At 41.2% G+C, this 26,142-nt stretch overlaps 3 protein-coding genes across 3 annotated transcripts; 2 read left to right on the plus strand and 1 right to left on the minus strand.

Moving 5' to 3' along the window:
* Window positions 1–348: 348 nt before the first annotated feature.
* Window positions 349–11,427, plus strand: pmelb (premelanosome protein b; the record flags this gene model as incomplete). Its single annotated transcript, XM_083920220.1, has 12 exons — window positions 349–406; window positions 3,405–3,500; window positions 4,111–4,257; window positions 4,791–4,919; window positions 5,993–6,154; window positions 6,806–7,138; window positions 8,556–8,759; window positions 9,914–10,054; window positions 10,139–10,241; window positions 10,657–10,862; window positions 10,951–11,041; window positions 11,265–11,427. 12 exons carry the CDS (start codon window positions 349–351, stop codon window positions 11,425–11,427), a joined length of 1,833 nt encoding a protein of 610 aa, XP_083776346.1.
* An 804-nt stretch (window positions 11,428–12,231) lies between these two features.
* On the minus strand, window positions 12,232–15,032 carry LOC310951515 (tubulin alpha chain-like). Its single transcript, XM_083919775.1, has 4 exons — window positions 14,917–15,032; window positions 13,574–13,796; window positions 13,331–13,479; window positions 12,232–13,246 (listed from the first exon to the last, which is right to left on the minus strand). Exons 1-4 carry the CDS (start codon window positions 14,917–14,919, stop codon window positions 12,266–12,268), a joined length of 1,356 nt encoding a protein of 451 aa, XP_083775901.1. The 5' UTR covers window positions 14,920–15,032; the 3' UTR covers window positions 12,232–12,265.
* Window positions 15,033–19,012: 3,980 nt separating this feature from the next.
* On the plus strand, window positions 19,013–22,496 carry LOC310951307 (tubulin alpha chain-like). Its single transcript, XM_083919459.1, has 4 exons — window positions 19,013–19,119; window positions 20,910–21,132; window positions 21,235–21,383; window positions 21,478–22,496. The coding sequence occupies exons 1-4, from the start codon at window positions 19,117–19,119 to the stop codon at window positions 22,456–22,458; spliced, it is 1,356 nt and encodes a 451-aa protein (XP_083775585.1). The 5' UTR covers window positions 19,013–19,116; the 3' UTR covers window positions 22,459–22,496.
* Window positions 22,497–26,142: the final 3,646 nt, after the last annotated feature.

Genomic DNA, 26,142 nt, shown 5'->3' on the forward strand with positions numbered 1-26,142 from the left:
ATGTTTATTTGAAAGTTATTTCTTTTGCTCCGTTTATGCAAACTCGAGCGTGTCCCGTGATCTGTTGCCATTCAAAAAGCACAAGTGGAATTCAGCATTTCTTATGTGATTATGTATTTTTCTCTCTAATGTAGGACTGTAATCCCTGAGACGTGCTTTTACTGTAAATACACAAATGAGTGGCCCCTAAATGTGATTGGAGGAGGTCTGCAGGGCTCCGTGAGGAGGGAGGCGTCTCTTCCACTAATACTCTCTGTGAGATCAACCATCAGACAGTTTATAAAGACACATTTCTGCTGTCTGCTGCTCACAAAAGGGATATTTTATACAGAAGGAGGTGCACTGACAATGTGGACGTCTGGTGTGCTGTTGGTGTTGCTGGCAGTGGCTTCACACACTGTGGCGAGTAAGTACAAGAAAATACATCTTCAATCTAACAAATTGAAGGCTACAAAGTATTTCAGGGCGAGCCTTTCTTTATAACATTAGGGAAAGAGATCAATCACAGCATTTAACAGAGATTGTTGCACGTTTACTGAGAGTTTTACAAACTTAACGATGGAAACATTAATAATCAGAGATATCAGTTGTTTAAAAGTAAAGGTTCCTTCATTGCACCGAAAAGCCCTGCATTCAAAATGTAACGCTGTTTTAAAAATGATTAGAGAACATTCAGGAAATTCAATTCAATTTCATAATTCAGGAAAATGTCCCTTGTGAATGTTTAATTATTACATCATTGAATTGTTATTACTCGTGCATTCATGTGTAAGAAGCGTTTACAGTCTAGATGGAGCCAATTAAACCACTTAATGCTTATTGTTGGGTTGTTAGAGCTTATTTTATTGGATAATCACATGTTTTGTATGTTAAATCTGAATAATATACCTGTCGGATTGATACATTGGAATGGAAACTATAACATTTCCTTCTTAAATGTAGAGGAGCATAAATATAATGCTGCACGAAATGTAAACACTTGTGGAAAGTATTTCAAAGGTGTACTACGGTAAATGTACTCCAACACTGTGTTCCACAACATAAACAGCACTTTATTGGATATGATGTCGTAGCTGAAGTCTTAATGACGGTGTTAAACTGTGTAGATTTAATGTCCAGTCAGAATCTTTTGACACATTTCTGTTTTGTTGTCTTAATGCTCTCAGACAGAACAGGGACATTCTTAAACCTTCAGTAAATTGTTACAATTATCAAAGTTTTAGTGAGGCTGCCTTTATGTTTCAATAAAGTTCTTATGGAGGCGTGAGAACCAACTTTACAGGTGAGCCAAAACAAAAAGATGATCATACTTTGTCCTGACTTTGTTTATTAAATTCATGTATTTTAAACTAACACACTGACATTTATTTAAACATATGTTTTTCTATCTTTGTAAGTGCTCTTTGGACACAAATGTCTGAATGTTTCTTTATGTCCAAAAAAGCTTCCACATGCAAGGAAATACAGAATAGAAAATGAACCATAAAATATGAGACATATACAATAAATTACTATTACAAATACTGTAACCAAATATGTAAAATATAACCATTTTAGAATTAAAAAGCTGAATACATTTGTGCAGGATATGCAAAAGACAAAATATTAAGAGGATGTACAAAAAATAGTTTAGAATTCACATGAAGCCTTTCAGTCATGGAAAGAGCTCATGAAGAGCTTTAATTTGATGAATATAAAACGCATTTCCACCCAAAATGTCACTTGAGCCCCTCTGGTTCTCCTCCCGTCCTTGCATGGAGCTAAAGGTAAGGTACGGGTGCAGATAGGAGGACGCAGAGGACATGTGCGCCTCGATATTTATAGATGTGTGTTTGTGCCCTCGGAAAAAAACATTAAAGTAGCAGAGAACATTTATTTTGCAGAACTGATAGATAGTCATAGTCCCCAAAAACGCAACATATGCTCCGGTGAAGTCAGGAGCAGTGTGCAACCTCAGAGGCAACAATACATGAACACAAAGATGGCAAAAAAAAACTACAAAGGGTAAAAAATACAATAGTCTGAGATTTTTAAAGGCTTAATATTATGAAAAAAAAAGTCATACTAAAACAGGTTGCTTCGAGTAATATTATTATTATTATTGTCATATTATTATTATTATTATTATACAAATTGTCCCCTGTGTTTTCTGTTACATAAATAAAAACAGTTCCACGGTAAATTGGTGCATAAAAAATGTTCTGGGGTGCCTGCTGACTTTGTGCCCCCTCATGTGGAAAGGAGATCTGCGTCCATGGAGGCGAACCCAGTTTTGTCATTTTTCTAGTTTCAAGTATCATGTTTGTTTTTTTCCCATGACCTCTTTATTCAACCAAGCAGGACTGACACAGAATGTGACCTCTTTAAAGCAAAGCCCCGACTATTTCTCTTAATCCTTTTAGTCTTAAGTTGAAGGACAAGTTCAACATTCTTCTCAAAGGTCTTAAAGCTTTGCAGGTATGCGGCTGTGTGCATGAGCTAATGGCCCTGCATGAAGAGGTCATTTTGGGGGATATGAATGCATATATGGCATGAATGTTTGTAATATTTTGAGGAGTGTCTCGGCTCAAAGGAAGGAGTGTGTCATTTCTCAAAATCTCACATTGATTATTTTTTTAAAATTCATCATCCAACAGTTCATCCACATGGAGGAATCACGGTGAAGTTCCACCAACGAGAGGACAGAAAAAGGAGAGAATCATAATAAAGATACAGGCTGAAGAAGTCGGATTTAGCTGATAATTTGCTCTGTTATCTGCCACTGGATTTAATCCAAATCCAGCCGTCTGACTGACGTCGTTAATCTGTGATAAAAAAAAAACACTCAGCTGAGCGTCACATGAGACGGATTGGAGGGAAGAAATAAAACTCATCTGACACATTCACCTTCTGTCAAATTACTGGTGATAAATATGATAATATATATATATATATATACGTAAATAAATAAATCCCACTGAAAGGCTTTTAAAAGGGCATTAGAATAAATCTGAATACGCTGCAGTATTTCTTACAACAGGAGTAAAAAGGATGAAAAACTTAGTTTAAACGTAATATGTTGAATTGTATATTTGCTGACACAAATTTAGCATTTTCACTTTTCATTTTCACAGATGACTCACTCTGCACTGACTTAAAGACACTCTAGATTAAGAATTCATTGGAATATATATATATATATATATATATATATATATATATATATATATATATATATATATATGTATATATAAGAATAAGAAGATAATCTCTATTTCCCCTAGCATTCATACCAAATTACAGTTATTTTCAGGAAAAGTTTGTAAATTATTGGGAAACTTGAGAACCATAGAGACCCATGGAAAGAGCCATGGAAAATGTAAGTTTACATTTTGTTTTTACATATTTATTTTTATATATTTCAGAGCCCAGAAACCGCTTCACTCGTTATCCATCATGGAACAATAAGATGTACCCGATCTGGAAAGATGGAGACGCACGATACAAAGACTCTTGGAAAGGTACATATACCCGTATTTCTTTATGGTATACATCTTTTTTGTAAAAAGTGAGATTTACATGTCTTTTTTTCATTATAAAGCAGGTCAAGGTGCTTTTATAAATACTCTGGGAGTATCAAAAACACTCAATCCACAGAGAAATGCACACAGTCCGTATTCAGAAAGTGCGTCTTTAAATGACGTCAGGAGGTTGTGATGTCACAACGATACTGTATATAGGTAGAAAGCAACACTGACCAATCAGAGCAGACCTCACTTTTTCAGGAGGGGGTCTTAAAGAGACGCACGTGAATACGGGTATATTCAGACAGACAGTATGAGAAAAAGAATGTGATTTTTGAACATTGGAGCATGTAAACATGTTCTAGTAGAAACCCAAAATATAAATGTGAACCTGAAAATGAGCAGAATATGGGTCCTTTAAAACATGTTTGGGGTATTTGTGTTTAGTTGTGACAGGAGAGAGATTGTATTGGTATCTAATTGCTTCTGAACAGAAAAAAAATGTCAGAATCATGTATTTCATCTGAGGATCGGTAAACATATTTGGAGAAATAGACTTGTGTGACTCGTGTTCATTGCTCGGTGTTTTCCTGTTTTCTTTGTCCAGGTGGAAAAGTGACTTTCAACGTGGGGAACGATTCGCCGACTCTGACTGCAGCCAAAGTTACTTTTACCATCGACTTGGAGTTCCCACACACCCAGAAGGTGCAGCCAGATGGAGACGTCGTTTGGGCTGAAGACTGTATTGTCAACGGTAAAACACCGTGCACAACCACACATACACTGTGCACAAAACACATAGTAACTATGGCGACCGCTGAGGGCAAGTACTGTCCAGCATTTCACACTCAACTTTTTGATCGCTATGAGTGGATCATCCAGGTTCACGTAGTGCGCTGCATGTTGCTGTACTATGTCAGTGTAAATGCACGGTGCAGCAAAATTTAGTGGGTCCCGACTTTACCTATGCCACACCTTTAAAGCAAGTTGCATGAAATTGTGTAGTTTTTCTGTAAACCTGCAGACAAACACACAAACAACCGACTGAGGAGCAGAAAACATGAGATCCTTGGCGGATGTAACGGATATTATCCCATCATCCTCGGCTGCACTTTGATTTAAGCGCTAATTAGCAATGTAAAACTAAGATGGTGAACATGGTAAAGATCAAATCAGCTAATTATCTGTATGTTAGCATTGTTAGGGTTAAAATACTGACATTTTGCTCAAACAGCTGCTAGCATGGCTGCTTCTCAATGTCTCACAACTCTCCTGCTTCTGCAACAGGAACAAAGTACCACGAGTCTGAGCCAGTATACCCAACTCACAACACGGACTGGGAGGCTGTGTTCCCAGATGGGACACCGGTTAAGAAGGACAAGAAGCCGGCCTATGTTTTTGTCTGGAAGACCTGGGGTGAGTGGAGCTGTCGTTGTCAAATACCTCTAAAATCTTTCCTGAGGGCCACAGGGTTTCTTGTGGCACATTCCATAACCGGAAATAAGAGCCAGGACGGATTACAATGAGCTTTATCATATGATCAGATTATGTCACTTCATTTGGTGACGTGTGAGAAAACAATCCAGGATTTTCAGCGCTGGGATTCAAACGCTGCACACTCATAAATGGAGGTACCAGTGTGTACCTAAAATGGTACAAATGCTTATCGCGGGGCGGGGTGTACCTTCTTTAAAACATTTGTGTATCCTTCAGTTCTGGTCCATTTTTGTACCCTATGAAATCTTACCAGTTAAAGTACAACTGTGTACCCTACAAGACATAAATGTACCTTTATACTATAGTCCTCTCCCCCCAGAGACAAGCTATTCATTAAGGAGACAAAAGTGTACCAGAAATGTCCACAATAATTGCTTCTTGACTGTTTATTGACATTAAAAGATCATAAACAGTTCATTGTGAATAAATATTTTCACATAAAATGTATCCATGTCAATGTATAAAATAAGGAGATGTAAAGATTGCTTAAATTATTAACATAATACATTGCATATTTTAAAACAGTGAATTAAGGTAAACAACTGAATGCTTAGCCCTTACTTTAAAGCGGTTCAATTGCTTTATTATTTTCTGGGGACCATTGCCTCGGCATAGATTGGATCCAAACTTGCTCCGTGATCCAAGAATCACTGCAATTTAGAGCTGAAATGATTGATTATGAAATTAATCGACAACTATTTTGATAATCCATTCATTGGTTTGACTCATTTTTTAAAGAAAAGAAGTCAAATTTCTCTGATCTCAGCTTCTTAAATGTGAATATATATATATTTTTTTGTTTCTTTACTCATATGACTGAATATGGCACGAGGCTTCATTGGTATTATATCCAGAAAGTGTCATAATAAAACGTGTTACCATTTATATCTTCTTTACAATGAAGCAAGCTCAAAAAGTTTTGTATAATTAGAAGAATTTATTTTAAGCGTACAGTGTAAGTGCTCATCGGGCTCTGGGCACTCGTTCTGCAGGTCAGTACTGGCAGGTGGCCGACGGCCCCTCTTCCTCCCTGACCATCGATACAGATGACATCCCACTGGGCTCCTACACCATGGACATCGTTATTTACCACTATCGCAGCAAGGAGAAGTTCATTCCTCTGGGATACGCCTCCACTCAGTTCTCCATCACTGGTGAGTTCAGGGACCCACTGTATAAAAAACATTGTTAAAGAATCAAGACAATCTTTGTGTAATTTGGGCTTTAACTAGCGCTCAGGTAGTTACTTTCATAATAGTCTATGGGCCAAATTTTTGCACAAAAAAGCCATTGGAGAATTCTCATTTGAAATCATGGATAAACAACAACGAACATTGTTAAACAAAGGCCGACCTGATCAACACTAGCCATGGATGATGAAACTGTTATTTGTCTGGAATGCCAATCACCCACAAAAACTTCATGCCCTATGCAAAATGTGTTTTATTAAAACACAAGATTATTCTATATATTTTTTCTAACAGTGCCCCAGTACTCTGTCGTAGTTGACACGCTAATATTCGACCCTTGAGTTTGCATTCTCGCCCTTATTTGGAGCCTTTGACCTGTTTGTTTCATCTATTGAAGCAGAGCTGCAACATCTTCTTTCTGTTTTATGGCAGATTTATACCGCTGCATTGTTGCGTGTCCCCTGCGTCCCCCACCTGCTCTCTCACTATCAACATCAGGCATTGAAAAGCTTAAATCGGTCGAAAACTAGAAATACGTATTAATTAAGATGACCTGTACTTCTTCCTTGAAACTATAACCTTTTGTCGACATCATTGTTTGTGTGTCCTCCTCAGATCAAATCCCCTTCGCCGTCTCCCTGGACCAAGTGAATGACATCGTGGCCGGGGACATGCGCTTCATTCAGAACAGGGCGATCGCCTTCACCATCACCCTCCACGACCCCAGCCAGTACCTGAGCAACGCAGACATCACCTTCAACTGGGACTTTGGGGATGAGAGCGGAGCCCTGATCTCCAGAGAGCAGACCGTCACTCACACCTACATCACCTCTGGCTCGTTCAAGCCTCAGGTGGTCATCCAGGCGGTCATCCCAGATAAGGCCTGTGACCCACCCGTTGAGACCCCCACCAAGGCCCCTGGTCCACCTACTCACCAGGGCACCACAGGTAACACACAACATGTCCATTAATGAGAATCAGGATAAGGTTCAGGTTCAGGTTACTTCATTGATGCCCAAGGGTAAACGTCACAGTCTAGAGTCGCACAAGGACATAAAACAAGGAACAGATTTGAATCGACAAAGTGCTGCAATCCATAAAATAAAAGCATGAGTGTAAAGAGTTTAAAGAGGCTGAAGGTCCTCGAGGCAGCGGCCGCAGGTTCGACTCCGACTTGCGGCCCTTTGCTGCGTGTCTCCCCATCTCTCTCTCACCCCATTTCCTGTCTGTCCTATATAGTAAAGGCTTGAAAATCATCTTTAAATAATAAATGCATGAAATAAAAACAAATAATTAAAAATATAAACATATTTAATACATATATAGGTTAGAAAGTAAATTTTAAAAAACAGATCAGTAAAATGAGATTAAAAACCAACCAATTTATAAGTAAAAACTAAGATCCATGCTCCAAAGGGACTTGTGCTGCTTTGTGCTACTGCAGCTTGTTTACCAGTGAGGTTGCAACTGGAACAAAGCTGTTTTTATAATGTTTCGTTCTACAGCTTGGGACTAAAAACCTCCGTCTAGAGGGAAGAAGCTGGAATTGAATAATAAAAAGCTTCTTACCATCAACCCAACTTTCACGCTTGTTTCTGCATAATATGGTGTTAACGTGAAGGGGTATACCAAAATTTTCACCAGCTTTCCGAATGTTTTGTTTCTGATTTTCTGAATTTTCCGAGCCGGGAACTAATTTTCCGGACTATTCCGACACCAAATGAATGCAGCATAAGTACATTTAATCAAGGTACAAAGTACAATTTTGAGATACTTGAACTTGAGAATTTCCATTATTTATTCTAGGAGGGAAATTTGAACTTTATTCAACTAAAGTTTTTATTCCACTAAATGTATCTGATAACTTAAGTTAATTTGCAGATTCATATTTATAATATAAAATATAATTGACAAATAAATGATGGTGTATTATTAAAGATAAAGTTAAGACTTTATTGATCCCTTGGGGAAATTCAGAAGATACCTGGCAATATATACATTCATTCATTCATTCATCTTCAACCTCTTGTCCCTATTGGGGTCGCGGGGGGGCTGGAGCCGATCCCAGCTGACATTGGGCGTGAGGCGCAGTACAGCGAAACAATATTTACGCATTACATGAACATTATGTACAAATTAAAAAGCAATAATTATAATTGAGTAATATCGTATATATATAAATATATATTACTCTGCATTACTGGAGTACCCCACATTTTAGGAATATATATAAAGAAAATATTTCCTGTCCAATTTTTCCTTAAAAGCAAAGTAATATTATTACCAATATTTGTAGCCACGTATATAACCTCGGCTCCACTTTGGTACATCTTAATGAAGCACAAACAATCTTCCCCGTGTGTAGTGAAAGCTGCTGCACTGGCGTCTGCTGTGCCCATACTGGTTTCCACCAAAGCAACTGGCCTGACTGTCAACATGCTTCCTTCGGACACAGAGGAGGACAACACGGAGGACGAGGCCTCCACCGCCCCCAACGCTCAGCCTGCCCAGGAAGCAGCCACAGTGGCCAAGACTCCATCGCCCGTCAACCGTGACATGCCAGCTGACAGTGAGGAACATTTTCAAATAGTTGTGCATAATTATCACTTGTTTAATGCCCACCAGAGGTAGTATGCACAACAACAGTATGTCCTGTTAAAGTGCAAAAGACTGAGTTGATACCATCTGACTAATGAACCAGATTGAAAGCCAATTTCCTTAAATGTAAATATAATGTAAAGCTTTAAAGAAGCACTGCCATTGTGTTCAGAATGAAATGCTCTATTGTGCTTCATCGTTTGAATTCTGATTTGCATCCTGACTGAGAGTGTCCGGCTCAGTTTTTCTTATTCAATTTGATTTATTTATGGATCTCTTAAACCAAGAATGTGCTAAAGCTAGTGTAAGTGTCACAGTATTCTCACAGATTCAGATCTTCTGGCTTCATTATTTACAGAGTGCATGATGCAGTATGGACTGCAACGATTAATCGACTAATCGGTTAGTCGATGGTCAGAAAATAATTGACAACTATTTTGATAATCGATTAACCGTTTAAAAAATATTTCATGCAAATAAGTAGCAGAATACGTAGTTTTCATGTGGAGATTTTTGCTTTTTCTTATTGAATTAATATCTTTGGGTTTTAAAACTGACAACACCGGACATTTAAAGACATCATCTTGGACTTGGGAAACTTGGATGGACATTTTTTACTCAACGTTTTCTCATGAACAGGTTCATAGGATATCGTATGAAAAATTCTGCACACAAATTTGCATGATATCTTACGAAATGGTGAACCAAAGACAGCCAAAAGTCAGCCAAAAGTCGGCCATAACTCGGCGATGGACCGGAATGGACCATGAAGGTGACCACTAGAAGGCAAGGCACCAAAAATACCTTGACGTAGCCTTCAAGTGGTGATGGTTGAAAACCACTTACCCCTACCCCTACCTCCATCCCTTTGCTGTCTTACACTCCGTCTCATAATTTCAATGTGTGGAATACACACGCAATAAATACGTGGAATAGACACAAATTGGTGCACATTACTTTTCATTGTTATATGTAGAAAAAAAGCATGAGAACAGCCTGCAGTACTACAGTGTAAAAATACTCTGCATCAAAAAAATACTCCTCATCATATAATGATTTTTTAATAGGAATGTCAACTATTATCTGTTATCAGTGAACTCATGTCTTGCTGCTGTTTATTCTCAGCGGTTGCAAAGCGAACAGTGACTCTGACGGGCCGAGCCACAGTGGTAGTCGTTGCTAAGCGGAGCGCTGATGATAAACCCTCGGACGATGACTGTGTTATATATCGTTACGGCTCCTTCTGCACCGGCATCCAAGTGTTTGGTGAGTTACCTTTCGTCTGTGATATTCATCAAGATGTAAAAAGAACGATGATCGTCGTCTGACCTCTTGTCTTTGTTTTTTCAGAGGCCATTGAAAAAGTAGAGATTGTGCAAATGGACAATGCTGTGATGTCGACACCTGCCATGGACAGAAATGTCTTGGATATAACCGTTACCTGCCAGGGAAGGTGAATGCTCCTGCACTAAGGGCCCGTCCGCACGGAGACCTGTTTTCCTGTAACTGCACAACTTTAGTATCGTTTTGGTCGACCATCCACATGCAGTCGGCGTTATCGGAGCCTGAAAACAGTATCTATTGAAACCGGGTCCCAGAGTAGGAAGATTTGAAAACAGTAACAGCGCCACACCCAGGCCTGGCATGTGTACTACAGCGGTTTTAGTCGGTTTCACTGGTTTTGTATGGACGCAGATATTTCTTGAGTCAAGGCTGTGTGGACGGAAGACGGAAGTCTTTAAAACCCGTTTGTGAGCATCTTTTTCTTCTTCTTCTTCTTCTTCTTCTTCTTCTTCTTCGTCTTCTTCTTCTTCTTCTTCTTCTTCTTCTTCTTCTTCTTCTTCTTCTTCTTCTTCTTCTTCCTCCAGCCTTCCAAAAGAGGTGTGCAGCGTGATTCTGGATGCAGAGTGCTTGAGGCCGATTCACACGGCGTGCAACATGGTCGAACCCTCCGAACAGTGCCAGCTGGTGCTGCGTCACTTCTTCAATGACTCCGGTGTCTACTGCATCAACGTGTCCATGGCCAACGACGTCAGTTTAGCCGCCACCAGTGCCAAAGTCAACGTCGACATAGGTTACTCAACTTTATCCAGTCCAATATAGATTGACGATTGACTTTCTGCTTCATCCTGCCTTTACTGACTTTGTGATCCTTGTTTCAGGTTCAGGTCTGTCCTCTCCTGGCACCATCGCCATGGTGCTGGGTGTCCTGGTACTTGTTCTAGCAGTAGGAATAGTGGCGTATTCTTACAAGTAAGAACTGACTTTCCCTGTAGATATCTACAAAATCTACAGATTAATTAACTTCAAGGGATTCGTTTGTTTGTATTTGTCTTCTGTAGGAATGAATGAGCTTCAGTAGAGACGTCAGAGAGTACTGAGATATTGGGATTTTGTGGAATATAATAAAAATATAGAATATTCTGAGCTTTATATGTAAAGCATGTGTATAAGAAACAACTTTGTCACTCAACAGGCGTTTCAAGTCCTACCGAGCTTTGAAGGAAGACTTGATTGCGTCTCCGGGCCCACAGATCGGCCGTGGTGACGCCTACGCCGGGGCCTCGATGTTCTGGAAGCTTCTGAACAGACGGGGAGCTGCGGATGACTGCCCTCTGCTGCAGGACCGACCCGTGTGAACCAGTTACACACAACCAAATACAAAATCAAGGAACTTGTGATTCGCAAGTTTTCTGCAGCTGAGATGTCTTTTTATACATTTTTTTTTTTTTACATATTTTCCAACTCATGAGTGTATAATATTTAGGTTTTCTGATCAAAACATTCCTGGAATTATACTTTAGACTTTAGACTGATCTTTTGTACCAACACGTGGTGTAAGTGTTTACTTCAGACATTTGGACAAAACTGAATTTGAATGTTTTTTCCAATAAACTTTACTCAAAAGTTGTCATCTTATTTCACTGGAACACTTTTCTAACACTACAGTTACTGAGGAGGCAGCTGCACTAATGTTGTAGATGAGTTCCTTATGATTTAGGCTAGACCCCCAAAATAATCTCACTATGGACTTATCTGTGTTTTATATTTTCACACATGTTGTTCAAATGAATCCCCACAAGTCATTTGACATGTCATTTTTCATTAATTAATTAGATTCTTTTTTAAATGCAATTATTGTTATTAAACAGGTTTCCAGCATTAATCAGGGACCCTAAATGGAGAAGTGTATTGAAATGCTGTTTATCTTACACATTCTTTCATGCATATTGCATAACTTAGTAAGGTTATGATTTAAATGCTTGGTGTTCTGAGTCTACAACTTGATTACATGGAATGACTCATTATTCAGGATTTAAATTTTGTAGGAAACTCAATATATATTTAGATTGAATTTATAAAAGACAAAGGCATTCACATGTCACAGGAATTTTATTTAGAACGGAACCAAACTGGTAATAATGCATTCAAGAACACATTGCAATCAATTGTTTTCTGTTCACCTAGTTTTGTCTCTTAATACTCCTCTCCCTCATCCTCTCCCTCACCCTCAACGGAGTCGACTCCAACCTCCTCATAATCCTTCTCCAGAGCTGCCATGTCCTCTCTGGCCTCAGAGAACTCTCCCTCCTCCATACCCTCACCCACATACCAGTGAACAAAGGCACGCTTGGCGTACATCAGATCGAACTTGTGATCAAGCCGAGCCCAGGCCTCTGCAATAGCAGTGGTGTTGCTCAGCATGCACACTGCCCTCTGGACCTTGGCCAGATCTCCACCAGGAACTACAGTGGGGGGCTGGTAGTTGATGCCCACCTTGAAACCAGTGGGGCACCAATCCACAAATTGGATGGTGCGCTTAGTTTTAATGGTTGCAATGGCAGCATTCACATCTTTGGGCACCACATCACCACGGAACAGCAGGCAACAAGCCATGTATTTGCCGTGGCGAGGGTCACATTTGACCAACTGATTGGCTGGTTCAAAGCAGGCGTTGGTGATTTCTGACACTGAGAGTTGCTCATGGTAAGCCTTCTCAGCAGAGATGACTGGGGCATAGGTGGCCAGAGGGAAGTGGATACGGGGATATGGCACCAAGTTGGTCTGGAACTCAGTCAGATCAACATTGAGGGCACCATCAAAACGAAGGGAGGCAGTGATGGAGGACACAATCTGACTGATCAACCTGTTCAGGTTGGTGTAAGAAGGACGCTCAATATCGAGGTTCCTACGGCAGATATCGTAGATGGCCTCGTTGTCCACCATGAAGGCACAGTCAGAGTGCTCCAGGGTGGTGTGGGTGGTCAGGATGGAGTTGTAGGGCTCCACCACAGCGGTGGACACCTGCGGAGCTGGGTAGATGGAGAACTCCAGCTTGGACTTCTTGCCGTAGTCGACAGACAGACGCTCCATCAGCAGCGAGGTGAAACCAGAGCCGGTGCCACCTCCAAAGCTGTGAAAAACCAGGAAGCCCTGAAGACCAGTGCACTGGTCGGCCTAAAAACAGGAAGAAACAGTTATTTGATTTAATATTCTAGAGCAAAATTGGGAATGGATGACTCCTGCTCTGAATTTACCCACCAGTTTGCGGATCCTATCCAGCACAATGTCGATGATCTCTTTACCGATGGTGTAGTGTCCACGGGCGTAGTTGTTGGCAGCATCCTCCTTGCCAGTGATCAACTGCTCAGGATGGAAGAGCTGGCGGTAGGTCCCAGAGCGTACCTCATCTGAAGAGACCGATTCGATCAGAAATGACTAAAGGGTTTGACTTAAAAAAAAATCTAAAGCTCACTATGGCATCTATATTTCATTGGAGTTTACCGATCACAGTGGGCTCCAGGTCAACAAAAACAGCTCTGGGGACGTGTTTTCCAGATCCAGTCTCACTGAAGAAGGTGTTGAAGGAATCATCTCCTCCTCCGAGAGTCTTGTCACTGGGCATCTGTCCGTCCGGCTGGATCCCATGTTCCAGGCAGTAAAGCTCCCAGCAGGCATTGCCAATCTGGACACCGGCTTGACCGACATGGATGGAGATACACTCACGCTGGAGGAAAGAAAGAAGGAGTTTATTTTTCTGTATGCATTATGTGTTAATTTCACTTACATATACGGTACATTCTGATGCTGCTGGCTTTTACGTCCAATACCACAATAACTGTGTGCATCTAATGCATCTCTGAGAACATTCAGTTGCTCCCCCTATCTGAGATGAACAAGCAATGCAGCAGAAGGCACCACCCTGCACCATAATCTGCAGGGGACAGCAACCCCCTGCTGAAGCAGGACGCTGGTCTCGTCTTTCCTCCACTCCTTTTTGTCCTCTTGTTTTTTTTGTATCCCACACTCTCCCTCTTTTGCAAGCATAAGCACAAATGCAAATTCATTTGCCTGTGTCTGGCACATTAACACTCTGGAATATTCCGTTTGCTGTCGTGCCCTGGGGATGCACACTCACAGCGGTTGCTTGGAGACCACCATTTGCCCTAACACGACTGTGTCATTTTATATATTTGCATATAATCCAACTTAAAATAATGGTTTGGATTAAATCAAATGTGTGTTTAAATGAACCCCTTATATTTCATGCCATGCTTAAAACAGAAGCCTTGAGTTGGATTCTTTTTTTTAATTATGGATGAGATCAAAAATATTTTTGCAAATGTATCCTATGAATTAAAAATAATAGTTGCAATCTGACGTCTCCATCCATCCCCCCTCAATCTGAACCCTCCCTCCTTTCTAACAGGATATTTATGTCCGATTTTAGCGAATGCACACATTAAACGTGAGTGAAAGCATTCAAATGCAGACAATGAATGCTGCTGCTTTATGAAGAAAAACAGACTGGTGCACCTGAGTGCCTGCTCCTGAAGCCTGAACAGAGACAGTCAGTGCATTGTTCTCATCTCTACACAATGAGAGTGTCAGTGCTGCAGACAGTTCTGTTTCAACCAACAGCAGCATCACAGTGTTCACCTTCATACCTAAATATAATATGTTCAATTTAAAGCTACTTAAGTTCATTTATTTCCTCATTTGGAGAAGATCGATCAGAGATGGAGAGCCGTTAACGACGTCGTGAGAAGCAGCCGAGCAGCAGCTTTAAACTTCACTTCTACCTCACAAAAGTGCCTCAGACACACACAGGAGGAGAGTCAACTTACCATATTTTCGGTTGCGGTTCAAAGAGGGAGACGAGAAGGAGACGATGTGAAGAAATTGGCTTTTTTTAAAAACGTGTGCGGGGTTTGCGTCGCGTGTTGTACCCAACGGGGTCGATGCAACAACTGCTGAACGGGAGGGCGGTGCTCTCAGATTTATACAGCAGTGAGGGAAGGGGACCTGCTTCTGCACTGTGACTAAAAAAGGTTTTTACTACCACCATTTGGTAATGATGTTTCAACTGAGCTCATCTGTGTTCTGAATTCAAAAGCATTACTGTAACACCTGCTCCTCAAGTGCAAATAAGATACTCTGTTGCCATTGTATTTGTCTAATATGATTAGATAAGGCCTATTAAGTGATGGCACTTTATTTTTATTTTTGGAGTCGCAAAGTAATTTTCCACTGAAATATTTTGGGAACAGAAATTAAAGATGAATACTGAATAAAGGGCTACAGTTCAAACAAGGCCAATGCATTATCCATGCAGAGGAATGAGCAATGACTGCATCTATTAGGTGGGTGTGGCAGAATGCAAATCAATACAAAGATATATCCTGGTGCATAGGCTTTAAACCAATTCTGTGTTAAAAAAAAAAAAAAAAGGGAAAAAAAAGATCTGTAACGTCTCTTTTAGCTGCACCTGATGCATTAGAAGTGATGCAAAATGGCTGAATGCTTCTGCTGCACAAGATGCTTGCATCCCGCTGACATCAGCCGGGCGTCCATGTTGATGCTGAGGCCTGCCATCATGGTATTCACCCAGCATGCCAACTCTTCAGCTCTCCTCCTCCCTCTTTGTCCCAGATTGTCTGCAGCAATGATGTCATTCAGTGGGCCGATCACGTGGCTGCACGTCAGCCTGTCTCTGTGTGTGCAGTTCAGCTGGACTCTTGTCTTGGTTGAGGAACTGAAATTGCCTGGATTGCGGTTTACGTGACATAATGGCCACGTAGTCACACTACAGCCCTTCATATGCACATACGGTCCTTGTTCACAGCGGGACTCCTGCAGTAACAACATTAAATCCTTGCCCTTTAAGCTGTCTTGAATCATGCAGGGAAGTTGAAAAGTAGCTTAGTCCAACTGCAAAAATCCTTCATGTGGTAGAATTCTTGCTTTTGACAGAACACATTTATTCAGCAGGCAAGTGCAAGTGAGGATATATGATTTACAACCAGCTTTTTATGGTCGCTGTACCCAATATGAACTGCAGGGGATGAAAGAGAGAAACAGGAAGCAGCCGTGGCGACCAGCCAGGACAAGAACATTCTCCTCCTCCTCCTCCTCAGCAGCAGCTGTGAGAAAGGGAGTGTCTGAGCAGCTGCACACCAAGAGAAGAGAGGGAGGATGGGAATGCTAGAGAGGTGGGAGTGGTCCTTCATGGCATGAAACTGCCCGCACTGTATCCTGCAAAAAGAGAACATGATACCCCACATAAGTGACAAAGCATATTTTCCATCTGCCACAGCAGAAAGTTTTAATGCGGGAAGCTAAACTGGACCGTCAGATAAAACAGGAAGGTTGTGTTGTTCTTATTTGCATAAATGAATGAGCAAAGATTTTGATCTTTATATATTCTGTTTGAGTTGTGGTTGCAAGGGTGGTTATTGGCCTCACACACACACACACACACACACACACACACACACACACACACACACACACACACATTGACATATTGATGTTTTAGTTCTGCAAATCAAGAAGAAACACATTATCTATTCATCAAAAGTAGTGATTCATTATTTTTATCAATCTGGCTTCTTCTACATGCAGATATAATGTACTGTTGCTGCTCAGACATTTTCTTTCAGTTGCTACCCTCTGTGATGTTAAGTTCATATTTTTATTGTATCTGTTGTTTCTTATTTACAAGCTCACACACAGGTCAAAACACAATAGATGCAAGAACATCGAAACAGATACGAACACATGTAATACATAATCAATGAATCCATTTTATAACAGATCTAGATGTGCCAATTGAACCGAAAGTATTGTATTGTGTAGGTTGCAACAGTGGTGTAGTGATAGTTAATGGGGTGGGTGTGCAGATCAATAGGCTACAGAGGAGGAAGTGGATAAACTGCCAGAAAAAGAGGTGGGTATACACCTGTAAATACAGTCCACTGGGTCATAAATAGAAAAAGACAGAGGTTGGAAAAATGAAAGCAACAATTGAGAAATAAAGCTGAGGTGTTATTGACAATAGAAACACACATGGACATAATGTTCATGTAAATAAATAGTTTTAAATTGGCTGCTGCAACCTTTCAAATCCAGTATATATGGTCCGTAGACTTAAAATAACTCATTACCTAAGGAATAAATCTGATCAGCTTAAAGGCATTATCAATCAGAAACACTGGGGGAAAAGCACAGCTACACAGACAGGGAGATGTCATGCTGCTGATTTGAGGCTGTTGTAAATGAATTGTGATTCCTCTGTGGCTGCAGGTAGCCTTCTGCAGAGATCAGATACCCGTGACTTTGCATCTCAAAGTGGTTATTTTAAGCCAGCTCACATTTAAAGAGGTATCACGTCTGCCTCTGGAAAAACTGTTGTCACAGAGCCTCCTTTGTTGGTAGCAACCAAGCGGTTTAACTGCCTGTTAGTTTGCTTTTCTTCCCTTTAGATCCACTGAAGAACAATTTATGGTCTTTCTCATTGAAAGTTGAATGTTTAACACAAACAGAGCTGCTACACACATCCAGTTACATTACTGCCTCTGAGAAAAAGAAAGAATGAGGTTTTATATGAACAACCGCCTTGATGTGTGTGAACAAAAGAGCGGACTCACATTGATGTGCATTCATCTTGTGTTTGCAGAGGCCACATCCCATCATCCTCATGACAATGCTGTTTTTTTTGTCATCAGTTTTATCAGAGGAGGACACATACGTGCACTTATTGGCAAGAGGATCTGTTTCCTTAGTCACAGGGCATCAGGCTGAAAGATTTTTTTTGGGAAAAAACCCCCGGCTGAGACGCTTCACATCCCCCCACAGAGGCAGCTGCACTGCAGCCTGTTAATGCTGCCATTTAAGCTGTGTCACATGACTACCAGATAAAGGCGGTGTATGTGGATACTGCCCGTATCCAGGCAACTGCAGTTATTCATTTCCTAGCAACGACTCAATCTTGGGAGGAGCGCTGGGGGTTGGGTGTCTGTGGATCTCTGTGGCCTACATGTCCCTCATCTCTAACAGGGCAGTTTGGCCTCTTTTGTCTGTGATAGACTGAGAATAAAATATGAATACTGGAAATGAAAATCAACCGCTGCTACTGCTCAATAACAGCCACAGCCATCATGTTTTTAAACAACGGCCTATGTGGAATAATTACTGCATGGAGGTATCATATAGGATGCTGGAGAGGACAAGGTCAGAGCAAAACTGCATCAAAAATATAACTACAGGAGAAGGTTGTCTGGACTGGTTTGTACCTGCAAATAGGGTTCAAACAACTTGTGACGTTTTGCATGAAACTGCAGCTGCATGTTTATTAATATTGTCTTAAGGCGGGAGGTTAATGATAACAAATGATACCAGCATCCAAATCTTTGTGTACAATTTATATAACTTTGCAGTGTGGAAGGAAACCACTTTTAAATGTACACAGAGGGCTTGTAATTAGAGCAATAAATTAGGGGTTAGATGAGCTGATTTTATACTGGCAGGTGTTCATGAATCAAGTGTATCATATGAGCACTAAAAAAGATCAAATAAATGATCAATGTGACTATAGTTAACTGCGTGATAAATGTGTCTGTTCTATCAGAGGATGTTTTAAATGTCATTCTGCATGGGTTCATTTATTTCTAATGTGGATGTGCATACTAACTTTTTGCTGAATGTCAGATCAGATTGGGTACCAGCATTCTGAAGAAAGAAAAGCTGCATATTCCTCACAATGAGGGGTGCCATGCTGGATCCGGGTGTGGTCTGGGAGGCGGTCTATGTTGCGAGAGAGACGCTCATCCAATAGAAACCGTGGATATCCTCGAAGCTTCAGACTGACAGAAAAATAAACCAATGGCGGCACAGTAGCCACCGGCACAGGCCCACACTTGTATATATACTGCTGTCCACCCTCCATCAGGCCATTCAATCTCTTACATCGACCCCATTACTGTCGAATTGTAAGATTCCCTTTCCAGGAGCTTCAACCCTCCACCGACGACTACAACAGAACAAAAATGGTAAGAACTCCTCAAAAACCTTACATTAAAAAAAACATATTTCAAGGTCTTTTAGGGATTGGAGGAGGGTGTTAACATGAATGGAAAAGTGGAAATACGCTTTAGGTATAATGAAAAGATGTACTTTCTTAAACTAGTATTTTTTTTCATTTATTAAACATAATATGAGGTTTGGTGTGGGCTGCAGGGAGGATGCCTGTCTTCACATGTCCCACAACCCAGAGACAGCCTGTCTGCAGGGAGGATGGATTAAGTGCACTGTCCGCAAAAAGGGGCAAGGCTATAAAAATTCATGCTGCTTGTTAATGGACACTGCTGAGTGATGATGGGCTGGTCGCATGGCAACTGCATCCCAGACACAGCGCAGTGCACCAGTTAAAAGTTTTTTACATGTTTTAAAATCTTTATATTGATGCAAAGTTTATATACAGATTGCATCACATAATGCATTTTGAAAATATAATCAGATACAATTCACACTGAAGAAAGACTCTGTTACAAGTAAATGTCCTGCATTCAAAATGTTACTTAAGGAAAAGTACAAAGAATCATCAACAAAATGTACTTAAAGTAATATGCAGAATATTATATTATCAGATTATAATTATTGATAGATTAATGTTAATGTCACTTTAATGTTGCAGCTGATAAAGGGTAGTTTTATTTACTTTATATACCGTGGTTTTTATCTAAAATAATACATTTGTTGGTAAAAGTTTGTGTTATTTTTTATGATTTTTAATTTGCACAATAAAAAAAACAAAAAAAACCCAAAGGCAAAATATATAACAAATACATACATAGGAAAATATAAAAAAAGAAACAAATTGTGCCTGTGAGATCAAGAAAACCCATAGGGGCTTGTTAGGGTAATCTCCCCTCAGGTGTCGTTAAATTGAAAATGATCTAATCCACAAAGGAATACAAACAATAAAAGAGCAAGCAAAGTGGCATCATTGAATATACATAAGCAAATGATAGATAGATATGTAGGATCGGCCTATATTCCAATGCCTGCTTAGTCAGACAGGTCCTAAGCCTGCATTTGAAGTTCTTCAGAATCTGCAAAGGAACTAAATTTACCAAATAAATGTAGTTGAGTAAAAAGTGCAATATTTCCTCTGGAATCTAGCAGAGTAGAAGTAGAAAGAAGCATGAAATGGAATTACTTTATAGCGTTACTTTAATAAATGTACTTAGCTACTTTCCACCACTGTATTTTGGTGCTTTTCCATGAGTTTTTGGTTGTTTAAGTTTTCTATTGAGGTGCAGGTTTGGATTCAGTCCGTTTCTATTTGTGGATGTTGAATTTCCCAGTTTGATGAGGGGCTGCACAATACTGTTCACACTGTCCGGACCATGAAGTTCAAAATGTAACATGACATCAAATGCATTAATTGGTATACTTTTATTTAGTTATAATCAATGTTAAGTTTAAATCTTAGCACCAGTTTAAAGTTAAGGCAGAGCTGAAACTAGCCAACTGTTAGCCAGACTGCCATTGATTGGCTGTTGTTCCTAAAGAAATTAGCGTTATATCACCAATGAAATTTTGTTATATTAATACTTTTAGCAGCTATTTTCTTAGAAATATAGACTTAATATTTATTATGAATGAGGGCTAATTTCAAGTTAAAAGTCCACTTTTTCTACTACAAATGAAGACAACTCTATTTGCATGACATAGGTGAAATGTACATGTTTTTTATGATAAAATACAGTGTCTTTTTAATGTCACATGCCTTAAATAACGCATACAGGTAATTAACCTCCTTTTTTCTTTCCTCCAGCGTGAGTGTATCTCCATCCATGTCGGTCAGGCTGGTGTCCAGATTGGCAATGCCTGCTGGGAGCTCTACTGCCTGGAACATGGGATCCAGCCGGACGGACAGATGCCCAGTGACAAGACCATCGGAGGAGGAGATGATTCCTTCAATACCTTCTTCAGTGAGACTGGAGCTGGAAAACACGTCCCCAGAGCTGTTTTTGTAGACCTGGAGCCCACTGTGATCGGTAAGTGTCATCACCTCCGGCTGAACATTAACTTAGGGAAATCAAAAGTGCAATATCTGATCATTCTAAACAACAACTGATTAAATGTTTTTGTTTCTTCAGATGAGGTACGCTCTGGGACCTACCGTCAGCTGTTCCACCCTGAGCAGCTGATCACTGGCAAGGAGGATGCTGCCAACAACTATGCCCGTGGACACTACACCATCGGTAAAGAGATCATCGACATTGTGCTGGACAGGATCCGCAAACTGGTAGGAGGGATGCATTCCTAATTTTGACTAAATTAACCAAATTAAATCTTTGAATTTTGTTTCATATATTTGTCTTCCCCTTCTCTGTCCTCAGTCCGACCAGTGCACTGGTCTTCAGGGCTTCCTGGTTTTCCACAGCTTCGGAGGGGGCACCGGCTCTGGTTTCACGTCCCTGCTGATGGAGCGTCTGTCTGTCGACTACGGCAAGAAGTCCAAGCTGGAGTTCTCCATCTACCCAGCTCCCCAGGTATCCACCGCTGTGGTGGAGCCCTACAACTCCATCCTGACCACCCACACCACCCTGGAGCACTCTGACTGTGCCTTCATGGTGGACAATGAGGCCATCTACGATATCTGCCGTAGGAACCTCGATATCGAGCGTCCCTCTTACACCAACCTGAACAGGCTAATTGGTCAGATTGTGTCCTCCATCACTGCCTCCCTTCGTTTCGATGGTGCCCTCAATGTTGATCTGACTGAGTTCCAGACCAACTTGGTGCCATATCCCCGTATCCACTTCCCTCTGGCCACCTATGCCCCAGTCATCTCTGCTGAGAGGGCTTTCCATGAGCAACTCTCAGTGTCAGAAATCACAAACGCCTGCTTTGAACCAGCCAATCAGATGGTGAAATGTGACCCTCGCCACGGCAAATACATGGCTTGTTGCCTTTTGTACCGTGGTGATGTGGTGCCCAAAGATGTGAATGCTGCCATAGCCACCATTAAAACCAAGCGCTCCATCCAATTTGTGGACTGGTGCCCCACTGGTTTCAAGGTGGGCATCAACTACCAGCCCCCCACTGTAGTTCCTGGTGGAGACCTGGCCAAGGTCCAGAGGGCAGTGTGCATGCTGAGCAACACCACTGCTATTGCAGAGGCCTGGGCTCGACTTGACCACAAGTTTGATCTGATGTACGCCAAGCGTGCCTTTGTTCACTGGTATGTGGGTGAGGGTATGGAGGAGGGAGAGTTCTCTGAGGCCAGAGAGGACATGGCAGCTCTGGAGAAGGATTATGAGGAGGTTGGAGTCGACTCTGTTGAGGGTGATGGAGAGGATGAGGGAGAGGAGTATTAAGAGACAGAAAGACACTAGGTGAACAGGAAACAATTGATTCCATCAGTCCTTAAATACATTCCAAAATTAAATGTTTGTCTTCAAATGAGTTTGCCTGTTCAAAATGTCTATTCTGAATAAATCTCCTGTAACATGAAGTTGTCTATGTGGTTTCTTCTTCTTTTTTTGGTTTAAGAATGGAAAATAACCTTAAGGGAAGCAATAAAAAGAAACAATGGGGAAATTCGATTTTAACACTTACAAAAGTTAGTAAATTACACACACAGGCCTGATATACACTCACATGACCTGCAGACATGCATTAATGGAGAGGTGTAAGAGTGAAAGTGCCAACCTCCGGTCCCAAAGCCAATTCCCCATAGACTGAGCTACTGCCACCACATCGACATTACATGCAAAGTTTTGCAGAACCCACACAATCTAGTGTGTACATTCTACTTTCTAATATTTGAAATGAGTGCTACAGTTAGTAGTTGAAATAGCATTCATCATGTTTTTAATTATGCATACCCTTTCCATATTTAGTGTTTACTTTTAAATATGAGCTTTATATGTTTAAACTGTGAAAGCTTAAGCTCCATATGAGCATTTTACATGTTCAGAACTAAATGGGTGTACATTTTATGACTACAGAGCTTCTAAATGTATCCCAAACCTAGTCAAGGCAGATGTCCGTCCTCCATAGAGCCGGGTCTATTCGATGTTCCTGTGTTAAACGGAAGGTTGCTGTTGCTGGTACTGTTTGCTCATGGAGGAATTGCTGGGTCTCTGTAAATTTATAAATAAGTTATAGTGTGGTCTAGACCTACTCTATATGTAAAGTGTATTGAGATAACTTTTCTCATGATTTGGCACTATAAATAAAATAAACCTGAATCTGTGGGAACTATAAGATCATAATGTTCAATAGTAACAGCGACATGTTGAAGTGTCAGATCAATACACCAAAGTGCACCTGTCATGCTCCAAATTAACCCTTAACCCCTCGTTCGAGACCTGAACCATTTTGGTCCATTTCTAAATATGCGTCGAAGGGGGGCATACCTGTGGCGGAGCAGGTTAGGGAGTTGTGGGAGTTACTCCACCCAAGACAGCTAGGACGATGGGAATTAGGGCTAATTTAACTGCCAGTAACTCGCAGTTCCCAACGTCATAGTTTCTCTCCGCCGGGGACAGTTTCTTGGAAAAGAAAGCATAAGGGGGAACCTTGTTATCCTTTACAGCTAGCTGCGACAACACTGCACCCACTCCCAGGTCCGAATCATCCACCTCTACGATGAACTGGCACGAAGGATCAGGCTGGACCAACACGGGGGCGGAAGAAAAGCGCTTCTTAAGAGTCTGAAAGGACTCCTCCGCAGCAGGTGACCAAACAAAGGGGATAGTCGGTGAAATTAACTTGTTCATAGGGGGTACCACTTGGCTTTAGCTCTGTATAAACGGACAATAGAATTTGGCAAACTCAAAAATCGCTGTAACTAATACCTAGAGGAAAGCGTCGGCTGGATCCGCCACCACTTGCCCACTCTCAAGAATGTAACCCAGAAAAGAAACTGTCGAAACATGGAATTCACACTTCTCAGCCTTGACGAATAGCCAGTTCTCCTGTAAGTGTTGAAAAACCTGGCGGACATGCTCGACGTGTTCCGACAAGTCTTTCGAAAAAATCAGGATGCCATCAGTTCACAAGGGCCTGGAATACAGCTGGGGTATTGGTAAGACCAAAAGGCATAACCAGATACTCAAGATAACCTAGCGGTGTATTGAAGGCGGTCTTCCTCTCGTCACCCTCCTTAATCCGGACCAAATGGTACGCGCTGCAGAGGTCCAGTTTAGAGAAGACGTTGGCGCCATGCAGCGGTTCAAAGGAGGAGTTGATCAGTGGCAATGGGTACTTGTTTTTGACAATTATATTTTTCAAACCACGGTAATCAATACACGGTCGTAGGGATTTGTCTTTCTTGGCCAAAAAGAAAAAACCCGCTCCCAGCGGAAAGGACGAAGTACGGATAATCCTGGACTTGAGTGAATCATTGACATGTCTCCATGGATTCACGTTCGGGTACTGACAGGTTATACAGACGATTGGTAGGGAAAGTTGACCCAGGTAGCAACTCAATGGGGCAATCATGGGGACGGTGAGGTGGCAGGGATAACGCCTTGGTCTTGCTGAACAAATCTGGAGGTTCTGGCAACGAGGAACTGGGGTCACTAATACACCTAGCCAGTGAGCAAGCCTAACACATAGGCTGCTGACCGAACACTAGTGAACAGTGAAACAAAAAATCTCTGCAATCCACTTACTTGCCATCATCAACGCTCGGGTGCGGGTACATAAGGTTTGCGGGGCAGAGGAATATTCATTGGGGTAGCTGCTGACTCAGCATTAGCAGAGGAAGCTAAGACAGGCCTCGCCTGGCTACTCTCAATGCGAGAAACACAAGCGGAGAACTTACTCAGGCATTCCAGGATACCTTGTAGTGTCTGTGAGTGTTGACCAAGTAGGACTCCCTGAGCAGACAACACCTGGCGAGCGGAAAATCCCAGAGGATCAGTCACATTGTCTGCGGGGTCCATGTTATGGCCAGACTGTTCTGTTATGAACGGTGCGGGGAATAATTACGAGGAGCAGGACCCAAATGCAGACACGGACAACGAGTAAGATTTAAACTGATATTTAATCAACGAAAAGAAAAAACAAACAAAAACCAGGGAACGGGAAAACAGGTACACGGTCTGGGTGAAGACGAGGGGAAAACCAAAAGCAATCGGGAGACGAAACACGAACAGGTGGTGGTAAAAACGGGAACTCGGGAAACTATAACAAAAGAAACAAACAAACGATTAACATGAACCAAAACAACACGGAAAGGTAACAGGATCATCAAAGGAAGTAGCCAACCAAACAAGAGACACGAACCACGAAATAGCAATACGGTCTGGCACCGGACCTGGGTCACATCCGGCTCTTTATCCGTTGCACTGATGAACAGACGGGCAACAGCGGATCCACATCTACAGGCTCCAACAGACAAACAAACAGGGAAAGACACATGCAGGGAGAAACAGACATAGGGAGACAAACTCACACAAAAGGAAGAGGGAGGAGACTGACAGGACCGGAATCCTGACAGTTGGGTTTATTATCTACTACATCTATTTGGTTATTATAAAGGTAATTTGATCTAGGTTGCTAGTTTAGAATTTTCTATTTTTATTAGGCTACTACATAGCCATATTGGAGTTAGTTTAGTTATTCAAACATAACTTTCATAGCAAAAGTGGTTTTAGTGCTTAAGCAGTTAATGGTTTGTAAACCATCAACCCTGGATTGCAGAGAAGGCAATTTGGTCAAAATATAGATCAATATAGATTCAATCAGCCTTCTTCATTCAGTCATGACAGCATTTATAAACCAGCAGGATTAGCTACAGGAGCAGTAATATAGGCATGTTCAGAATTACCTTTAACAGGCTGGACAATGAACTGGTTTTAACTGGTTGTCCTACCACCTTAAAACCATCATCAGAATATTTATGTCCTGCTTAAACCAGCATAAAACAATACCAATAATTCAACCACTAGCCTTAAAGTGTAATTCTGGTGAAAATGGACCCCATGGTCTTTTTCATCACGAATATACATCAAATAAGCCATCAAGACGTTTTTTTAACTTAGACTTAG

The sequence above is a fragment of the Echiichthys vipera genome (assembly GCF_963691815.1).
Source record: "Echiichthys vipera genome assembly, chromosome: 9".
NCBI lineage: Eukaryota > Metazoa > Chordata > Actinopteri > Perciformes > Trachinidae > Echiichthys > Echiichthys vipera.

Bases quoted from the DNA above. Each gene is read 5' to 3' on its own strand.
- LOC310951515 (XM_083919775.1), bottom strand. The intron at 13,480-13,573 runs GTAAACTCCAAT...CGGTCTCTTCAG, and splicing joins CCTGGAGCCCACTGTGATCG to ATGAGGTACGCTCTGGGACC. The intron at 13,247-13,330 runs GTGGGTAAATTC...TCCTGTTTTTAG, and splicing joins TGGATAGGATCCGCAAACTG to GCCGACCAGTGCACTGGTCT.
- LOC310951307 (XM_083919459.1), top strand. The intron at 21,133-21,234 runs GTAAGTGTCATC...TTGTTTCTTCAG, and splicing joins CCTGGAGCCCACTGTGATCG to ATGAGGTACGCTCTGGGACC. The intron at 21,384-21,477 runs GTAGGAGGGATG...CTCTGTCCTCAG, and splicing joins TGGACAGGATCCGCAAACTG to TCCGACCAGTGCACTGGTCT.